This window comes from Macrosteles quadrilineatus, unplaced genomic scaffold, assembly GCF_028750875.1.
Source record: "Macrosteles quadrilineatus isolate MER2022 unplaced genomic scaffold, UCM_ALF_1.0 Scaffold_5__1_contigs__length_97177068, whole genome shotgun sequence".
Classification (NCBI taxonomy): Eukaryota; Metazoa; Arthropoda; class Insecta; order Hemiptera; family Cicadellidae; genus Macrosteles; species Macrosteles quadrilineatus.
Window position 1 is genome coordinate 84,674,543 of NW_026542598.1, and position 19,991 is coordinate 84,694,533.

General features: G+C 35.4%; 1 protein-coding gene across 1 annotated transcript in view; it reads right to left on the reverse strand.

Moving 5' to 3' along the window:
• Nucleotides 1–19,991, reverse strand: part of LOC128995297 (SWI/SNF-related matrix-associated actin-dependent regulator of chromatin subfamily A containing DEAD/H box 1 homolog) — a 23,375-nt gene continuing 3,384 nt past the window's right edge. Inside the window, exons 3-19 of the mRNA XM_054420271.1 lie at nt 18,918–19,322; nt 17,513–17,556; nt 17,143–17,314; nt 16,686–16,764; nt 15,501–15,672; nt 13,910–14,097; nt 12,518–12,717; nt 11,978–12,116; nt 11,522–11,657; nt 6,451–6,588; nt 5,574–5,666; nt 5,042–5,239; nt 4,338–4,472; nt 2,985–3,196; nt 2,040–2,222; nt 1,352–1,458; nt 1–1,221 (exon numbers count right to left, since the gene is read on the reverse strand). Coding sequence (XP_054276246.1) covers nt 1,148–1,221; nt 1,352–1,458; nt 2,040–2,222; nt 2,985–3,196; nt 4,338–4,472; nt 5,042–5,239; nt 5,574–5,666; nt 6,451–6,588; nt 11,522–11,657; nt 11,978–12,116; nt 12,518–12,717; nt 13,910–14,097; nt 15,501–15,672; nt 16,686–16,764; nt 17,143–17,314; nt 17,513–17,556; nt 18,918–19,322 — 2,675 coding nt within the window. The 3' untranslated portion in view covers nt 1–1,147. The remainder of the gene's footprint in view (nt 1,222–1,351; nt 1,459–2,039; nt 2,223–2,984; nt 3,197–4,337; nt 4,473–5,041; nt 5,240–5,573; nt 5,667–6,450; nt 6,589–11,521; nt 11,658–11,977; nt 12,117–12,517; nt 12,718–13,909; nt 14,098–15,500; nt 15,673–16,685; nt 16,765–17,142; nt 17,315–17,512; nt 17,557–18,917; nt 19,323–19,991) is intronic.

Consider the following 19,991-nt stretch of genomic DNA (forward strand, 5'->3'; position numbering starts at 1 on the left):
TAGAGTTGAACTAGCTTACCTCAGAAAGTTAGTGTCCAGTGGTTAAAACATACCTAATAAAAGGTCCCATAAGATTTTTAAAAATATAGAACTTCTTTAGAGAGTCAAGAAAAATAGTCGTTTAAATTTAATGTTTTCTTTATTATGCTCTCTGAAAAGTCCTATCTTAAAAACACGGGTTACGTTGTAACTACCAGTACATTACAGGCTCCGAAAGTCTTCCTAACCTCAAGTTATGAAAACATCTTCAACCTTATTAGTTAGCCTTTTTTAAATGTTCCTGTACATAAAACATCTTTTGTTCTACATTCTGTTTGTAAATATATGCTTTTTCTTTAGTGGCCAATATACTTGAAATGAAATGCTTTATTGTCATTAAAACTAAGTACAAAGTTCATGACAATCGTCAAAAAAAAAGAAAAAGAAAACAATCAAGATGGCAACTAAAATAACTAAAACTAAAACTCTAAACCAAAGTACCGGTACTCTACATGTTTAAAAAAGATAACTAAAATGACTCAAGCTTTGATCTCATCACAAATTTATCTTCAAACTACTCTCCAAAAGTCCTATCTGAGAATGAAATACCAGTGTCATTTTTGTGAACTTTCTTTCTCGTTTGCTTTAGAAAGCAGGCTCGATTAGGCAACTGTGCCACCATTATGTCACCTTTAATACAATAATTTTAAATTTGTCCCTCATAAGGAGAAAATGTGGTTCTTTGGAATCGCCTTCTGCTGGTATGGCATCAAATGATCACTTATTGAAGCTAATTGTTTAACGTTCGTAATGTTTTTCTGTGTTGTCTTCAGATTTTTATTTAGCCTACTTTAACTTGGTGGAACTAGCCAAACGTTTCTGGTTCTGCATTTTGTAAATGTGACCTTGTATTAAGTATCTATCAACTCTTGTACTCCTCTCTTGAGTAAACTATCTGAACTTTATCCTTTCAGAACTCCTTAAACCTTTCAGCTTTCCATCATAAAACCCTAATTACATGTATACCCTTAGGAATTACAACGGGTCAAAGAGTAGCACCGTTGACTCACAGCAATTCAATAATATCACAGTCCGCAGACGTTTGCCCTGTTGTAGCGTGCACGGACGTGCTAGCAGGTTGAGTGACCGTGCAGCGCACACGCGAGGGTCAGGAGGCTTTGGAGATACCCAAACTTTCTCTCAACAGCTGTGCAACGTCGATGGTTGCCATCACTTCATCATCTAAAAAGAATAAAATTAGCTGGCTTTAAAACTTATCAAGATACTTGAATGTAACTCATGAACAATACAGCTAGGTATTCTATGATTATGCTTATGGATACATTTTAAAAATGGTTAGAACATGACGTACCTTTAATAGAAGTAACTTCTCTTTCTAAATGCAGTTTCTCTTGAGCTATCCTCAAGATCGCCTCTTCAATGGTCCCTTCACTCACAAATCTCATGATAGTCACAGGTCTGAAAAAGTATTGGAATAAATGAACGGAAAAAATTTGTCTTGCATGGTACTTGTATTTTGGAGCTTAGTGTAACACTTTACTGTTCTAGATGAAATTTATTTTTATTTAATTATTTTATCGCTTGAATTTATTTATTTTACTCATTTTTTTTTTAATGTTATTTGAATATACAATCACTTGTTTTTATATAGGCCTACATCATCAACCTTTTAATTTACCCTTAGCTTGGTTCAAAAATCTTACCACTCGCATGGATTATGAATACCCGACCATTGACTCATCTTCTTTCTCTTGATGGCCAAAATAGTAAAGCGCAAGTGTTCCCTTCAAATAAAGAAAATTAAAATAATTTGTTTGTATTTTACCAAGCAAATTTGACCACACGGCTGTTAATAATACTTAACCTAACAAAATACAGCAAGAAAAAAGTATATTAGCAACATCAAACATAAGGACATAAGAAAATTCATTCCATCTTTCAAAGCCTTAAATCAGCTCTGTGAGTCTGTATCAGCTGTGTGACACACTATTGGAGACTGGTTTGGTGACATGTATGCTACTATAGGTTATTTCACCTACCTGGTCTGTCCCATCCTATGACAACGGTCCTCTGCCTGTTTGTCGTTGTAAGGGTTGAAGTCTACATCGTGTATAATCACAGTGTCAGCAGCCGTCAGATTTATCCCGATGCCACCAGCTTTGGTTGACAGCAAGAAAACAAAAATGGATTCGTCTTCGTTGAACTCATCAATCATGTCTTGCCTGTAGAGAAACCAAGAGCGGGTTTTGTTTTTACAAAAATACCAAAAATAACTCCATAACTGTATGGTTAACAAAAATTTGTTGAATGAAATCAAAAGTGCTCTTTTTAACAAAAAGAAACATCAGTATCCCTCAGTACTTTTAAACAGCAGTCACATTGCCCATCTGTTGACTGAATGACACATTGCCCCACTGCACATTGACCTGATCGGCATCCAGACTACTTAAGTTCCCTACCAGATGTCACACTCCATCGTAACCCCCTGTAGTAAATGTGTTCTTATTCAATAACACCAATTAATGCAGAAAAACATAAACAACCCCCTTTATCAAGGTTAATTTCAAAATTTAATGTTCTTACAGATTATTCTCTTAACTTTTTAGGGTCAAGTAAAAATCTGTGGGTTGGAATGCCTTTTTATCAACATTATACGCTTAGCAATATGGGAGTGCTCTGAACACATGCACTTAACCTGGCGTTCAGGGGTACTATCTCAGTGTCTTCAAATAAGTGACTTTTGTAACTGGTAAACATACTGAATTAGCTTTAGCAAAACAGAACTAAATCAGTCTGCAAAGAGAATATCACAGAATTGTTCACACAGACTTGCTTGTCCAGCTAAATCAAACAAAACATCCGTTACCTTTCTCAAACAGGGCTTTATCAAAACAAAACTATTCTGCAAAGGGAATTTCACAAAAACTTTCACAGATTTGCTTGTCCATAAAAGCCAAGATAGAATCAAACAAAACATCAGTTACCTGTCACAAACAGGCGTGGAGCCGTCCAAGCGAAGAAAGTTGTGTTGTCTGACTCGCATGTAATCCTCCATTATATCCAGCAAGAACACAAACTGAGAAAAGATGAGAACTTTGTGTCCCGTCTCCTTGAGCGGTGGCAAGATCTCGTCCAGTTTGAGGAACTTACCACTGAGGACGAGGACAGGATCAGGCAGTTCATTACCCGACAGACACTGGCAACAACAAAAACCATCAGTCAGGCAATGAAGATCAGTGTGTTAGCAAAATTCCTATTTAGGGAATAAGCTATTAGTGTATGTCTCGTGGTAAGACCTAGAACAGGGACTGATTTACTTTTTTTTGTCGAGGCCCCTAGGAGCCAAAAACACCATCCGTTCAAATTCAAATTAGCACGATAACTTGAGAAAAATGATCCCATTTTGATGAAGTTTGGAATAAATGAGTGAACCTACATGGTTTCAAACAAGTTCGCAAACCAGCATGATCGTGATATGAGAATGATGGGTTTATGGGGTGGTTTGCGGGTTAATTTTGGGGTTTTCTATTCTTGATCATTAACATATTCAATTTTGAAATTACTGTCTAAACCATTCTGTAGAGCTCTAAAAACAAACAATTTAGAATATTGAAGCGTTGTTATGCACTTAATGATAAGGGAGAAAATTAGAAATAACTATAAATATAAAATATCCATGATATTGTGGAGAATAGGTAAACTGTTGTAGTGTGCTTGTTTAAGAACATATCAAATTTTGAAAATGTATTTATTTTATGCTAAACTATTAACCTTTAACTATCTAAAAAAAAACACTTTATTACCTTTTTTTAATCTAAAACTTTCAAAGAGATGTTTTAGTTAAATATAGTATACATAATGGTGCACTTGCATATCTGTATCAAGGATTGATAATCTATAGCTACTTACTTATAATATACAGTAGAACCCCGGTTAACCGAAACCTGGGTTTTCATAAAATATGTACCGGTATCCATAAAATGAAAATGGTACAGGGCTAAAATATAAGTATGTAACCTCAGTTATTAAGTTTAAAGTATTTTAACCCTTTTTAACATTTTTGCTTAGGCATTGTTTTAAATTTATTTTTCCTACACATTGTGGTAATACATATGCTATTTTTAGCATATTACGGGTTAACCAAAAAATTGGTTATCCGAAACAGCTCTCCCCCCTTTACTTCGGTTAACCGGAGTTCTATTGTAATACTGTAATATAAAATCAATAATCAGTTTACATGGTTCCCCTTTTTAACAGACTTTATTTGTCTAAAACCTCTCTTGAGAGTAGGTGAAAAGTGGGAGTTCTGATACAAAGAATAAAGCATGTACACTCACCTTGTGCACCTTGACAAGTTTGTGCAATTGGTGATCTGACATCCATTGTAGATCCTCCAGGATTCTTTCTGGGTCATTCTCCTTATATGTAGGGTCAGTAGACAGCAGCTGGGCTATCTTTGCCAACATGTCATCCTAGACAAGAAACATTCAGGTACATAATTAACATAAATACCTAAAAAAAATTTAATTTTTTCAAAGACTTTTAAATGAAGTCTGCAGTGTTGTAATAGCCGATTGCTCATCTTACTGGCAACATAGAAACAGCCGTTCTACCGACAGAGAACGTGGACAGAATTTGATTGGGCACTAGTGCTCTATAGAGGAAAGTGCTTCGGCAAGTTCCACACCTTTGTCTGTGAAAGGAATCCCAGTAGCCTATTGCTTGACTTGTCCTAAATAACAAACCAATTGTATGTCCAATCGTGCTACATTTGAACAAAAATGTGCATAAATAATAAAGAATATATCTCAATTGGAAAAGCAGAGAGAATGAATGAATGAATGAATTATCTCTTTATTCCAACAAATTATTTACAGAGTATGTACACAAATATTTAAAGGAAGAAAAAAAACATAAGTGAATTTAAAAGAATAAAATAAAATTAACCTTTACATTACATCTATGTAAGTGTTAGTGTGAGAGTTTGAGGTGTGTGTGTTTCACTACCTGAAAAAAATGTCTATGACATAATGATAGTTACCTGGTAATGATATCGCAGAGTGAGAGGATGATTTGCCATCTTGCGCAGCCTCATCATAATTGTCATGGAGTTGATCTCTCGGCCAGTGTCGTCTCGAGCCTCTTCTAGAAGTTCTGCGTACTTAGCAGCTTGGTCTTCCTCCATCGCACATTTCACCACTGTTGATGTTTTAGTCGGCAGATCTTTCAGAACGTCCAGCTACATTCAAAACAAAACCATTAAGTAAATCAAGGATTTTTACCAATGATTTAAATTAGTGACTTAGTTTGACTATCCATTGACTACCTAGTATATGAAGAAAAACACAGATTCATTTTTTAAAATTTTTTAATCTTTTCAAAATCAATGCTAGGACAAACAATTTTGATACTATATTCATCTAATTTGGAAGTCTACAAATTTTTTATCCGGAATTTGTGTTTTAAAACAAAAACTTTTAGTTAGAGTTGGGAGAGTTTGCAAGTTTAACATGAACATAAGTTTCATTGTGTGTTTTTGTGTGTTATACTTACATCATAACAACAATGTTTACCTTAAGCCTCCTTAAAATGAAGGGGTGAATGATTCGCTTGGCTCTCCGTACTTGTTCTTGCTCAAACAAAGGTGCATCCTCAATATTTTGTTTCTGAAAGTGACAATAGCATACAGATTTTTCTCGACAATCAGTCATCTTTAAGATTATTTAAAAGTTCAATACAAGCTAAACGATAGACTAAGCGACACAAGTAGACTTCTCATCCCAATGTATATTTTGAAGCTTGTTTTTCTGTCTACTTCATGTACGGCGACATTGATCGTGTAGATGATATTTTGTTTCTATTATTTAAGGGTTATTTTCTTGATTTGTGCTTTACTGTTTGGTTATATAACAAGAAAACCAGTTATTGTTTATGATTAGAACGTTTAATTTGGTTAAATGAGGTTTTAAATTACTAAAATAACAAGAAACAAATTGCAAACAAAACACAACCTCTACAGTGTGACGTCACGCTGGTGGCGCTGCCTACGAATTGACAGGCAAAGCTCTCTCAAAGGACTTAAAGCTTTTTACCATGCGGTTGGCATTCTGGATTATAGTGGTATGTTTTCTGTGGTGACGTACATAACTAACAATAAAATTGGCGTCATCTGTTCCATAAGGATGACAAATCTACTAAGGGAGTATATGTTATCTATGACTAAGCCCATGCATGCTTGGCTGTGGCTTAACCCGACACAAACATGTAGGATTTAGGAAGTCACATAATTCAGGATAGCTGTGATTATAATTGAATAGCTTCAGGTTGATTTGTTTGACCATCGAAACACTGAAATTAACCAATAAATAGAAGAAGTAGTTTATAGGCCTATATATAACAGTGAACATTAAGGATATAATCAATTTTCAAGTTAGTGAAAGTAGTACTTACAGGATTTTTTGAAAATAGGAACTTGAGATTTTCAGATTTTCCAGAAAACATGTCAGGCATGACAAACACCAAGAGAGACATGAGTTCTAGTAGATTGTTCTGTAGAGGCGTCCCAGTCAACAGTATTCTATGGAGGGCCTGGACAATACACATCATGTATCAGGCCAAGTAGCTCATGAAGGAACACAACAACTTTACCCCAAACACAATGATTAGAATATTTCACTGACGTTTTCACAGCATTTTCGTCTGATGAACGTTTCAGTTTAAAGTAAGATAATTCTTCATTGTTTTGTTTCTCGTGTCATAATCTTTCTCATTTAGCGTGCTATTCCAACAACATTATTTATTTTTTTATATTTCTCTTTAGTTTTAAGTTTCATAATTCTGGTTGAAATGTCCAGTCGTCCAGTCATTTTTTATACAAATTTCATAAGCTGCAGTAAATTTTAATTTTGTTAAGTTGCTGACACATAGTTATGTAAAATCATATTGATGGATGTTAGCCTCCGGATTACTGTATAATACTTAAAGTGGTTTAAATACCTGCATTTAAGTAATCCAATTCGTTGCTTATGTTGCAACCGGTTTCAACTCCGTGGAGTCATCTTCAGGCGTCCAAGGATATAAGTTATCACTTCATTTGAAGGTCGTCATAGTTTTTAAAAAACGAATATACACGCAACACGAACATTGAACACTGAACACTGACGTTTAACATTTAAAATACCCCCGTCGCAGCAAACCTGCATACTAAGCGAATTTCCATTCACCCGGCTTGATTTCTACTAAAATATTCCCTATAAATTTTCAGATTTATTTCCTATTTAAATCATTAATTTTAGTGAGTAGATAGGTTTGCTGCTACGGGAAAGATGTTGAGGTGTGTTTTTTCAATTGAAATATTGATAGCTTAGTATGAAATAAGCCAAATTGCCAAATTTGATTGAAATATATCCATAAATAAGCAAACTAGAACAGTTTATTTATTTTCCATAAGAATAACATGGGAATTTTAAATTTACAATTTCTTTAATTTTCTCCGTAGTCAATGAACATTCAAAAAAACTTCAATATACTAAATTATTTGTTTTCTTAAGCTCTTCAAAATGGTCTAGAGAGAAATTTGGAAATTTAAAGTTTTTAGGGTCAAAAATGAGAAAAACCCATTTTTACCCCATAAAATCCCCCATAAACCACTGATCCCATGGTCCGATTATGCTGGTTCGCGAACTCGTTCGAATAAATGTAGGTTTACACGTTTGTACCAAATTTCATCAAAATCGGATCAATTTTGCTCGAGTTATCACGCTAACGGACACATATATAAATATATATATATATATATAAATAAGCTTAATAGACCCGGGACCGATTTACTTTTTCGTTTTGAGGTCCCCAGAGGCCAAAAACACCATCCGTTCAAATTCATATTCATATGAATATTCAATTTGAACGGATAGTGTTTTTGGCCTCTGGGGACCTCAAAACGAAAAAGTAAATCGGTCCCGGGTCTAGGTCTTACCATGAGACCTACGGTAATAGCTTATTCCCTATATGGGAAATTCGCTAAAACATACAAAGTTGCTGAGAAGGTGACGACCTTCAAATGAAGTGATAACTTATATCCTTGGACGCCTGAAGATGACTCCACGGAGTTGAAACCGGTTGCAACATAAGCAACGAATTGTATTACTTAAATGCAGGTATTTAAACCACTTTAAGTACGTAAAATCAATCTAATTTCCAAATGTTAACCTATATCGTGCATAACATTGTTTTAAAATTGGTGTATCTAACACCGTTTGAAAGGACAAGAAAGAGGTAGAGTTCTAGCAAATACAGGAAGAACCATTTCTCAAAGATGTTTGAGGAACATTGCGAAAGAAAAAATATTCGGGGAGAAAGTTAAACTGAGGTTGGATTGTGTTAAGAAAGATCACAAAGGGTCAGCAGGAAAAAAGAGATGATGAAGATTGAATTTCATAAAATTTTGTGTTAACCCCTTCGCTTAAAGCGACGGCGATTCGCCGTCGTGCTCCCGCGAGCCATTGTGTGAAGCGACGGCGAATCGCCGTCCGCCATTAAAATCAATATTTGCCGAGTTAGTTCCCAAAAAATCCAACAGATCGCATATGCTTCTTGTTCTGCAAGCTTCAGGCTTTCATTTGGTTGTATTTTCGTCGTCCACAGCCTGCCCAATCGGCAAAAACAATCAATTGAAAATTACGATTTACCAGCTGACGTTGGGAACGTTGTCTTGGCAGCTGTCTGCCTTGTTTGTTTATGTTTACATCGTCATTTCACAACAGTATTTTATTTATATCATGTTGAATTCTATTTTTCGTTTGCAAATAGTTGTTTTATAAAATAAATAAGATGAGTAACTTTTTATTTGTTGATGAGTGTGGAAGGGAATTGGACGAAAGTGAGATTGCTAAACTTATTGAATGTGACAGTGACTCAGACAGTGATTGTTATTTATTTGAAGAAAGGCTTGAGAGTGATGATGAATTATTGGAAATAAACAATGAAAACGTAAGTGAAGCATGCAATAGTATAAGTATTGCTGACTGTGAACCTCAAGATTTAGCTGATAATGGTGTGACAGAGCATGCTAGCCCTAGGCCTGTTATAAATAGTGATTGTTTGCATGACCTGCATGTTAGGCCTAAGCCTGTAAATAATGATTGTTTGCATGACCAGCCCTCCTGTAGTTATGCCCGACCTATGTCCCCTCAAAATGTGCCTCATAGGCCTAGTCCTGTGTCCTATGAACAGCAAAGTTCTGATGATGAAAACCCTGTTGGATTTATGGAAAAAATTTACCGAGGTAGGGTAATTGCACCTGCACTATCTCCTACACCAAGTGAGGAGGCTGAGGCTGATGACCCTAGTTTTATTGAAACAATTCCTTGTCAAGTACCTGAGTATAGTAGAGGTGCAACTATTGGTAGATCAAGGGGAAGGGGAAGTCAAAGAGGTAGGCCTAAAGGAAAAAATCCTAGTTTAGTGGTACCTAAGCCTACTAAACGGTCTAAGGGCCAACCTAAAACAGCTAAGAAAAAGAAAAAACAAGGTTGGAAATGGACCAACACCATAGAAGACAATAGTATTTTCAAAATACCTTTTACAGGCTGTCCTGGTGTCAGGGCAAGCTTAGCAAGAAATTTAGGTCCTTCTCCATCTGAAGTAGAAGTATTCAACGCGTTTGTCGAGGATGATTTTTGGCAACATGTTGCTACAGAAACAAACAAATACGCCGAAGAGACAATTGAAAAAAATAATGCAAGTGGTAAAGATAAACATCTACTCTCTGAATGGTTTGAAACAACTCCTGATGAAATGGCATGTTTTTACAGTCTATGTGTTTTGATGTCACTTGTGAAGAAAAGGACCATTCAATCGTATTGGGCCCCTACTGCTACTACTGAGACTCCGTTTTTTCGAAAAGTTATGCCTTTTCGTAGGTTTTTGCTCTTATCAACAATGTTCCATATTTGTGATAATAAAAATAAGCCTCAGAATGACAAACTGTGGAAACTGAGGTATGTCATTGATTACATGAATCAAAAGTTTTCACGGTTATATTTGGCCGATGAAAACATTGCAGTAGATGAAAGCTTGATGAAATTTCGTGGGAGGTTGGGGTATGTGCAATTCAACCCCAAGAAAAGAGCCAGGTTCAGAATCAAATTTTACAAATGTTGTGAGTCAAGCAGTGGATACTGTACAAAATTTAAAATATACACCGGTGCTGAAGTGAAACAAGGCGAAACAGTGGAAGAAGGGGGTGGAGACACTGCTGAGGGTGATAAACTTTTGGTGAGTGAGGCCATAGTCATTGAAATGGTCAAGGAATGTTCCGGTAATGGTCATACCCTCACAATTGACAACTGGTATTCCTCACCTCTCCTCTACTATAGATTGAAACATATTGGTTTCAATGTGATTGGGACGGTAAACTCTTGGAGGACAAATATGCCTGACAGTTTCAAAAGTGGAAAACTTGAGGTCGGTGATTATGAAGCTGCGTTTAGCCATGACATGATGGCCCTTAGATGGCAAGACAAGAAAGAAGTGTGTCTCTTGTCTACTTTCCACAGTAAGGGAGACAAAAAAACAACTGGAAAGAGAGACAGAGTCAGCGGTGAGGTGATTACCAAGCCTGAACCCATCCTCTATTACAACAGCTCGATGGGCGGTATCGACCGAGAAGACCAACAGCTTGCTTCTTTTCCTACGATGAGGAGATATGCTAAAGGGTATAAGAAGATTTTTTTTTATATTTTGGACATAGCTCTCTTCAACTCTTATGTTGTTTTTAAAAAAATCACCCAGAAGAAGATAGGATTTGCTGAATTCAAAAGTAAATTTACGGAGCAAGTGTTCCAGACCAGACAACTACCGGCCTACAAACGAAGAGGGCGGCCATCAACATCTGAAACCCCTCTACGGCTTCAAGCAGCTTCTTGGGGTCATTTCCCAAGACAAATCCCACCTAATGAAGTAAAGCAAAACCCATCAAGACGCTGTAAAGTTTGTAGTGCACAAGGGAAGCGGAGTGACAGTCGGTGGGAGTGCGAAATGTGCCTTGTTGCGCTTCACCTACCCGAATGTTTCAAGACATATCATACTAAGTTGAACTTTGCTTGATATCTTTTTGAGTCTACAACATGCCAATCAGTATTTTAAGGCAGAACAGTAAGATATTTTTAACTTTTATAGTCAAAAATTTTTAAAAAAGGCAAAAATAAAAAAAATTTTATATACATTTTTTTTTTTGTATTATATGGTATAGAAAAATAATAAAAATACTTTTAACCAATAAAATGTTTGTTTTTTTTAATCTAAATTCAATTCTGATTAGAAAAATAACAGTATTTGATATACAAATACAAAATTCTGAGTGCAGGTAAAAATATTGTAAATTGTGTAAAATTACACAGAAATAATTCATTTTTTTGGCCCGGTTAGGTGTAAAAATAAGTTTAAGCGAAGGGGTTAAAAGAAAATCATAGCGTTATTAATTTACTCTCATAATTATTTGTAATGTTTTCAACAAACTCACATTGATATTAATGAGATTCTCGTATCGCTGTGTGTTCATGTTTTTCAACATATGAGCTTCATCAAAGACGACATAGTGAAAATGTTTGACTCTGAACATTTTTCTCTCCTCGTAACAACTGCCAACCATGCTGTACCTGTAACAAAATAAAAAAAAACTTTGGTTTGGTGGTTGTATCACTGACATAAAGTAATGAATTTAGTTTTTACATGTACTGTATAACCTCAATTATTTTAGTTAGTTGTGGAAAGGAGGATCTCGGACAGCTAAATAAAGTTCCAAGTTAGAAAAACCAATCAAATTTGTGCACAACTACACACTAGAACATAAATCATAGAACAAAGATTATAGTGATGTAAAAAATATGGGTTATTTGGAATTCAGATCGATCTTTTCAAATATGTAACACATTTCGATGGTATTACAAGATAAAACAAGTGTATGCACTTGACTTACGTAGTTAACACCACTTCCGTGTCGAGAAATCCATCCTTGAACCAGGCATGTCTCAGCCATCTTCTATCCTCAGGTGAGCCGTAGTACTGCTCCACCTTCAAGGAGGGACACCACTTCTCAAACTCTATACACCAATTCTCTGTGACAAATATCCACCATGACAAACAGGGAAAGGCAACCCTTGGTAAATTTAAAGTAAATCATCCCAAAATTTCAGGAATTTTCAAAAAAATATATTTTGATCTTTGGTTGCAATAACATAATCGACAATCATTATCAGGATTTTCTTGGTATTGGGATTTGTTACAACTGTAAGCGATTATGGCGTAATCCCTAGTGACAATGATGTCTCCACAATGGCAGGAGATGTTCAACGCAATTTTTTGTGAGACACGCTTGTTCAAATCATATAAAGATTTGTTTAGTCTATGCTACAAGTTCTAAGGTATTAAAGAAGTTTTTTACTGTTTTTGAAACACTCTATTGTGATCCAAATTCATGAAAGATTTTTTTGGAGTGTCAAAGCTGCACGTTACATACCTAGCGTGGATGCAGGAACCACGATTAGATGAGGACTGTTGGCCTCGGTCTGGCCTGTCTCTTTGAGATGTGCCAGGAAGGCAATCACTTGGATAGTCTTGCCCAGACCCATCTCATCTGCCAGGATACCACTGAGCCTCTGCAGGTTCATCACATTCAGCCAGTTCAGTCCTACCATCTGGTACGGCATCAGTTTTAACCTAGAACATTGCAGCTACATGTTACACACGTAGTCTTGCCCAGACCCATCTCATCTGCCACTGAGCCTCTGCAGGTTCATCACATTCAGCCAGTTCAGTCCTACCATCTGGTACGGCATCAGTTTTAACCTAGAACATTGCAGCTACATGTTACACACAGTCTTACCCAGACCCATCTCATCTGCCACTGAGCCTCTGCAGGTTCATCACATTCAGCCAGTTCAGTCCTACCATCTGGTACGGCATCAGTTTTAACCTAGAACATTGCAGCTACATGTTACACACAGTCTTGCCCAGACCCATCTCATCTGCCACTGAGCCTCTGCAGGTTCATCACATTCAGCCAGTTCAGTCCTACCATCTGGTACGGCATCAGTTTTAACCTAGAACATTGCAGCTACATGTTACACACAGTCTTGCCCAGACCCATCTCGTCTGCCAGGATACCACTGAGCCTCTGTAGATTCATCACTGATTCATAACTAAAGTATGTATTTAAAAATGTAAATACCCCTGTTGCAGCAAGCCTCCAGACCAAGCGAATTTTCATTTGCCCGATTTGATTTTTAATTAAATTTATTTCAATAACATTACATTTAACGAGTACCTACGTTTGCTGCTACAGGGAGCAAAGTGTGTTAAAGTATGTTTTTTTAGAAAATATAAATAGTTAAATTTGCCATTTTTGATTAAAATATATCCATAAACAAGCAAACTACAACAGTTTACTTATTCATAAGAATAACATGGGAATTTTAAATTTAAAATTTTTTAATATTCTCTGTAACCAATAACCCGTACAAAAACACTTCAAGATACTAGATTATTTGTTTTTTTAAGCTGTTCGACCTTGATTTCATTTTTATTTTTTATTTTTATCCTTGGTTTAAAAAAATCATAGGCCTATGTAAGTATGATTTATGTTTACTATCAACATAGTCAATAAGTCAAAGGCCTATATTAAAACTAACTACATAAATTTTACCGTATGATTTTACAATGCTAAGATCATTTGTTAGTTCAAACAACTTTTAAGAAACGCATACACCAAAGCACCTAATTACATTTCATTACTGGTTATCGGTAGTAAACTATTCAACCTCAACTAACACTTTTTTCAGTATTTCAGAAATGAGACAAATTCTATGCTATACAAACTTATCTACCGAGTTATCTAGTAAACTGGTATTACTCTGGATTGAGGATGGAAGGCTGTTGAGTAATACTGTGAGAGCCGGCTGCGATTGCGTTCTCTGTGCGTTGTGCGATCTTTTCACACTTGCGCATCAAGTAGGACACAGCACCCCGAGCCTCCAACACTTGCTGTGCTCCGTTCAACAGATTAGTGCTCAGGAACTTCTCTGTTTGGAACTTAGTAACCTACAGAACATAATACATAAAATCAAACTATAGTTTATTTGAGGTTAAGGGTGTAGCATAGAGCACAAGGGCCTAGATTTTTAGGACTTTTTTGAGAGGATAGCAGGCTTACCTGAATGGGAAGAGTCCAAACTGGCACAGGAACACAAAACTTTACACTATATACACAAAATATTAAAATATTTCACTGTCACTGACAGCATTTTCAACTAAGGAAGAGAAAGTTTTCTGGATGTCTAAAATGGTGGCCAGTGAGCTAGTTTACTAGCTCGTTTACTAGTTTAGTAGCTAGTTTACTAAGTCTAGACAACCCCCAAACCTAAACCTAAGATAATACCTTTCATCTAACCCACTCCACTTCAACATCCAACCCAACTAGCAGGCTTACATATATATTTATATATATAAATATAGTGCATAAAAGATAAACTGAAACTGTGTTTTTTTAAATTCATACTATTGGCAACACTGACTCAACAACTCACTGGCCACCATTTTGGACATCTAGAAAACTCTCTCTTCCTTAGTTGAAAATGCTGTCAGTGACAGTGATATATTCTAATGTTTTCTGTATATAGTGTAAAGTTTTGTGTTCCTGTTCCAGTTTGGACTCTTTCCCATTCAGGTAAGCCTGCTATCCTCTCAAAAAATCCTATAGTTTATTTGATTATTTTTTAAACAAAAATAGTCATGTACTTCCAGTGAAACAAAATGTCCCTTAACCATTAAAAATAATATCCTTACCGTGATGTATAAAAATAATGGTGCAAATATAAACAGGTGTATTGCAGGTTTACGTTAATTAACACAGCTGTTCATGCCAACAATAAAAGAGCATGTTTACATATTAAATGGCTACTTCAAAGAATGAAAAAATATATCTGTATTGGAGATCACTCAAACCGAAGCTGAACATTAAAAAACACAGAAATGTTTGTTTTTTTATAACTTTGTTATTTTTGTAATTGTTGTTGGATTTTGTAATTTGGTGAGCAAGTTTCTCTGACACACAAAACTATGTTTTTTTAACCAAAGATGTTGAAAAATTCACTTATCAATGTTGATAAAATAGATAGATAAGGTCGTGTCAAAGAAGCAAAATAGTCTAAATTAGATTTAGGTTTTTAAAACTATTTCAAAGACAAATAAAATATTCAAACAATTATGGTAGGCCTACTAAAATTTATTCTTCATTAGTAGGCTTTTGCGGCCAGTGTTTTACAACCCTTAGTGGATTTTGATATCAAATGAGACGTCAGTTGGAGATCGCTCCAGATATTTCACCCTGTAAAGAGGCATCTTCAGTGACCCAGCTAAGACAGTTCCGTCTGAAAAAGCGGTTGACACCTAACATCACTGTGTAAGCCTACTTCAAGGAATTTCTACAAAGTTGAGATGCATACTAGGTCTTTCCAGCCGTTAAAAGGCCTAAACTTCTGAATGGCTTCTAACTTCTTGACTGTCACAGATGGCACAAGCTTCAGCTCCCCTTCGGTGGCCGTGTTGAAGAAGTTGAAGACTTTACTCTGAGACTCGGTCATCTCTCCTGAAATCTCCTCATCTGTGTCCGCATCACTGTCCAAGACAAAGTAATAGGATTATACACAACTATTTATTACGATTGTACAGTTATCTTTTATAGGGGGAGAGGTAAAAATGCTTTTACGCACACAGGTGGCCAGTAGTCATTAGTTGATACTCCTGAATTGATCAGACAGCTCACTAAAAAAACACCTCTACTCTAAGGCAAGATGTAAGCAAAGCTATCAGGGCTCAGTTTTTGGCATTTAATTCTTTTATGACCTGGACCGCATCCTGGTCAAGGTCAAACTTATTGGCATGGAGAATAAGCCTGTGAACCCTAGATGAAATGTAACACACTGGTCTAATGGTAGTAACCCTCAGTCATGATCGGGATTTTACAGTTGAACATGCTTAGTTGAACGTTATTTATAAAACTCTGTAATTCTTAGACCTTTAACAATCGTTGTTGAAACAATGAGGGTGGTTAAAACTCTTGTTGAATGGTTTTCATTATTTTAGAAGCATTAAAGATTTAAAAATAGGAATCAACAACATCAGTATGGAACAAAAAAGTTACATTGAGACCGTGTTCAGAAGTATCTCTCAATTATACAAGCTTTGGCTTAATCCGACCTTAAGTTTTATTCCATCCCCATGTTAAATTTGTAGCCAGCTTTTTTATCAAAATCGTCGTAGTTGATGTGAGCCACCTAAAGATTTCGCTGATCTAAATTACTAAATTCTGCCGAATACACAATCTTTGTAACCAAGTCAAACATAGGGAATGACTTATGATGAGTTATAGCAACTGTTATGACCCATCAACTTGGTCAGTAACAAAAAATAACGTATAAAATAGAATTTTAGACACTGTGATTGGCTCACACAACTACATTCTTTTTTAATAAAGAATTGGCTACAGCTGGTCCATATAGATGGGAAGTCTACTTCGGTATCCAATAGTCAATGGTATTGTTCAACCCTGCCAATAAACGAACAAGACCTAAAGCACCGTTAGATTGGTGTTTTAAAATAATTAACCAACAATAATTAATTTTACAAACCTGTCAAACACTCTGGGCCCTCGTGAGTTCTCATCTTCTGAATCTGAATTAATCTTTTTTCTCTTTCTTCTTCTTTTAGCTAAGGTAAAACATAAATCATTGCAAATGTCATTGGTATATTGAGCTTAAAAATACTTAAAATATCAAGTTTAAGGAAACCTCATTTTCTAAGTCCAGTAAAACAGTTTAGAGACATTTTTAGAGGTAAAAGAAACTATATTTGGTTCCAATTTTATTTTTTGCAAAATCTTGTTAGGCATGTATTTTTTATATTTTTTATTTCAATCTCTTTTGTTAAACAAGGAAACTGTTATAAAAACCTAAATGAGGTCTGAATGGATAAATATGTTGGATCACAGGACTTTAACATAATGAAGTTATTGTCATTGAAATATTACCGTTAACAGCTAAAACTTCAATATTTGAAGAAAATTATAATATGAAATCGGGAATTTACCTTTTGGTCTAGGCGATTCTGAGGTAGCTTTCCGTTTGCCGTTTACTTGGGGTTCAGCTTGGGTTTCCTGTTGCTTTTGTGTAGTCTCGACATTTGGTTTAGTTTCTGAATCACTACCAATGATTTCTACACTGTTGCTGTCGTCATCCACGATAAAGATTTCTGGTTCTTTCTGTAACACAGGAAAAGTACCTGCCTAGTGTATTAATTCACAAGGACTAATGAAACTTATTGTTGTCTAACATACTTCACATAAAGCTCAAAATAGTCACAAAGTTTTAATCTACCAGTATCTAGAGTTGGAAAGCACATTAAAAATTACCAATTTAAAACAATTAAATATGTTGGAAAATATAAATAGAATACTGACCTTAAAACTAGTGTCCTCGGAACAAAAAGAATTCTGGTTGTTTGCTGAAACATCAGAAAACAGTGAAAAGTTGACTAAAAGTTATGTTTGCAAAACTGGAAGTTCTAATGAAGTTTTATTAAATTTCTAGGCCTAGTTTTTATTTATTAAAAACTATTAAAACACAATAAATTGGGATGGTCTAAAGTTAAAACATCTTCTTACGATAAGGAGAGATTAAATTTATTGATGAAGCTAATATCCTGAAAATGGTCTGTTATTTTGTGATGGTTTAAAACTGGGCACAGCTTTCCTTCATTGGGATCCCTGGGCTTACTAAAAATGATTCCGACACAAAAAATCACCCAATCTTACTAACAATTCTGTGCAAGGCATCACTCATTCCAAGCTCATAATTCATTAAAAAAAACTTACCTAAAACATCTAATTGATTCACCTCTTTGATGTAGGCAATACATAATCATTGCTAATATGACAGAAGTGTATTTTCATTCATGTTATCAAATAAACATGTAAAGGTCGATTTCAAACATGTTCAGAAACATAGATTCATTGTTGCACCCATGATTGATAAATAATTTTAAGTTTAAACCAACATGCCTTCGTTGTCTGACACTATTAAGTACGGTAGCCTATTAGATTGTTAGCTTCAGATTATTATTGTTCCTTTTTAAAATGTATAAGATCGTCAAAATAGTCAGACACATGTCATTAAGAAACAAATTTAAACGTATCTAGGTATATTGTTAAAAGAATGTGTTGGATTTTTGTATTCAGCAAATCAACCAGAAAATATGTATTTTTATAGTCATATTGGGCACTAATTTAAAGCTCTTATACTCTAGATGTGCCTTTTGCAGGTTTGGATGATATCCCGTGAAAGCCCTTCGTCCTATAGGCTTTTAACATTTCAGAGTTTGTGCTGGAATCTGTTGTCAATCATCTGAACTTTTTTAAGTTTACATTTGTTTACGGTACATCAAAACAGTGGAATATGGACATAGTGTCTACAACGTTAAAAAGCACAATCTTTGGTCCCAATAAGACAATAACCTGCTTTTCAGTTACCGGTACTTGAACATGAGGTAATCGGGCAACACTTTTTGTGCCACTTGACTTTATGATCCCCTTGTAAAATCATTGACTTTTTCCTAACTTCAATTATGTCTGTGACCGGTAGACACCCTGATTAAATGCAAGTAAAACTATTACAAGGCTATCCAAAAGCATTTAAGTCGAGTGTCGAGACACTTAATGCATTATCATGTCAAGCAAGTGCATAATGGACCAGTTTATTTCTATCAAAACAAAACTTTATCAAACATATACAGTACCACAGCAAACAAAACCTGGACGTATCAGTGAAAAATGAAAACTAATCCTAATTGTAATATCTTTTACTCACAATTAACTGGAGGATCATCATCATCGTCAGACAAGATGATAGGACGTGGAGTTCGAGACCGAGGGTTAGATACAAAGATAACATCATCATCATCATCATCTTCCTCCACTGGAACGGACTGACCGTTCTTATCCTCATTCTCATCTTCAGAGTCGGATATCGCGTGAGTAACTCTATCTTCCTGCTTAACACTCACCACCTCGCTAACAGTAATATTTTTCAGCCTTTTACCAACACCTAGATTCTTCCAAACACTTTCCATATTGTTTGCAGCATCACTCTGATTTTCTGAATTGATCATGTTTCCGTTGCCGATCTGAACAGGTTTGATGACAGAGTCTGTGTCTGTGCTGGATCCTGCGTAGGAATCAGTGTCTGTCTCTTGGCTTTGCTCGCTCTGTTGTGCTGGAAAAAATATGGTAGGGAGATAGTAGCCAGACAGAGATAGGTTGGGTGGTAAAATACTGGTAAAATACAGTAGTCTAAGGTATAAGGCTTAGCAATACTGTACACCAAGTCCTCACTATTACCATAACCAACTCCTAGGTCGTTGCCCAACACTTGTTGGATATACTGCGTCAAATAAAATTTTAAAGTAATAAAACTAATAAAAAAATAACATTCTTGTTTAACCAATATTTACAAATAAAAAAACTAGTGATGGCGGTGCATTATATAGTTTCAGTTTAAGTGTGTATTTGCAATACAAAATTGTAGACACTGTAATTTTTGTGTTAAAAATAATTTCAGTGTTTAGTTAAAAACTGAAATAACTAGGTATTAAAAACCAGTACTGTAATATTATAGGTATGGTAACATCATTTTTGTATATAATACAGGTTATAGGCTGTTTATGTATTTTTTTTTTTTTTTTTTTTTAAGACAAGCACTTTATGTTTGTTATATATTTATATAGCATTTGGGTACCCGATGATGGCCTAAACATTTGTTTTTGACTATAAAAATGTCTGATTTTTGATTCTGATATAGGCCTAAATCGATTTTCAAGACGTCAACGGTCTACACTGAATTCCACATTAATTCTGCATTACAAGATTACTGTTTGAAAACATG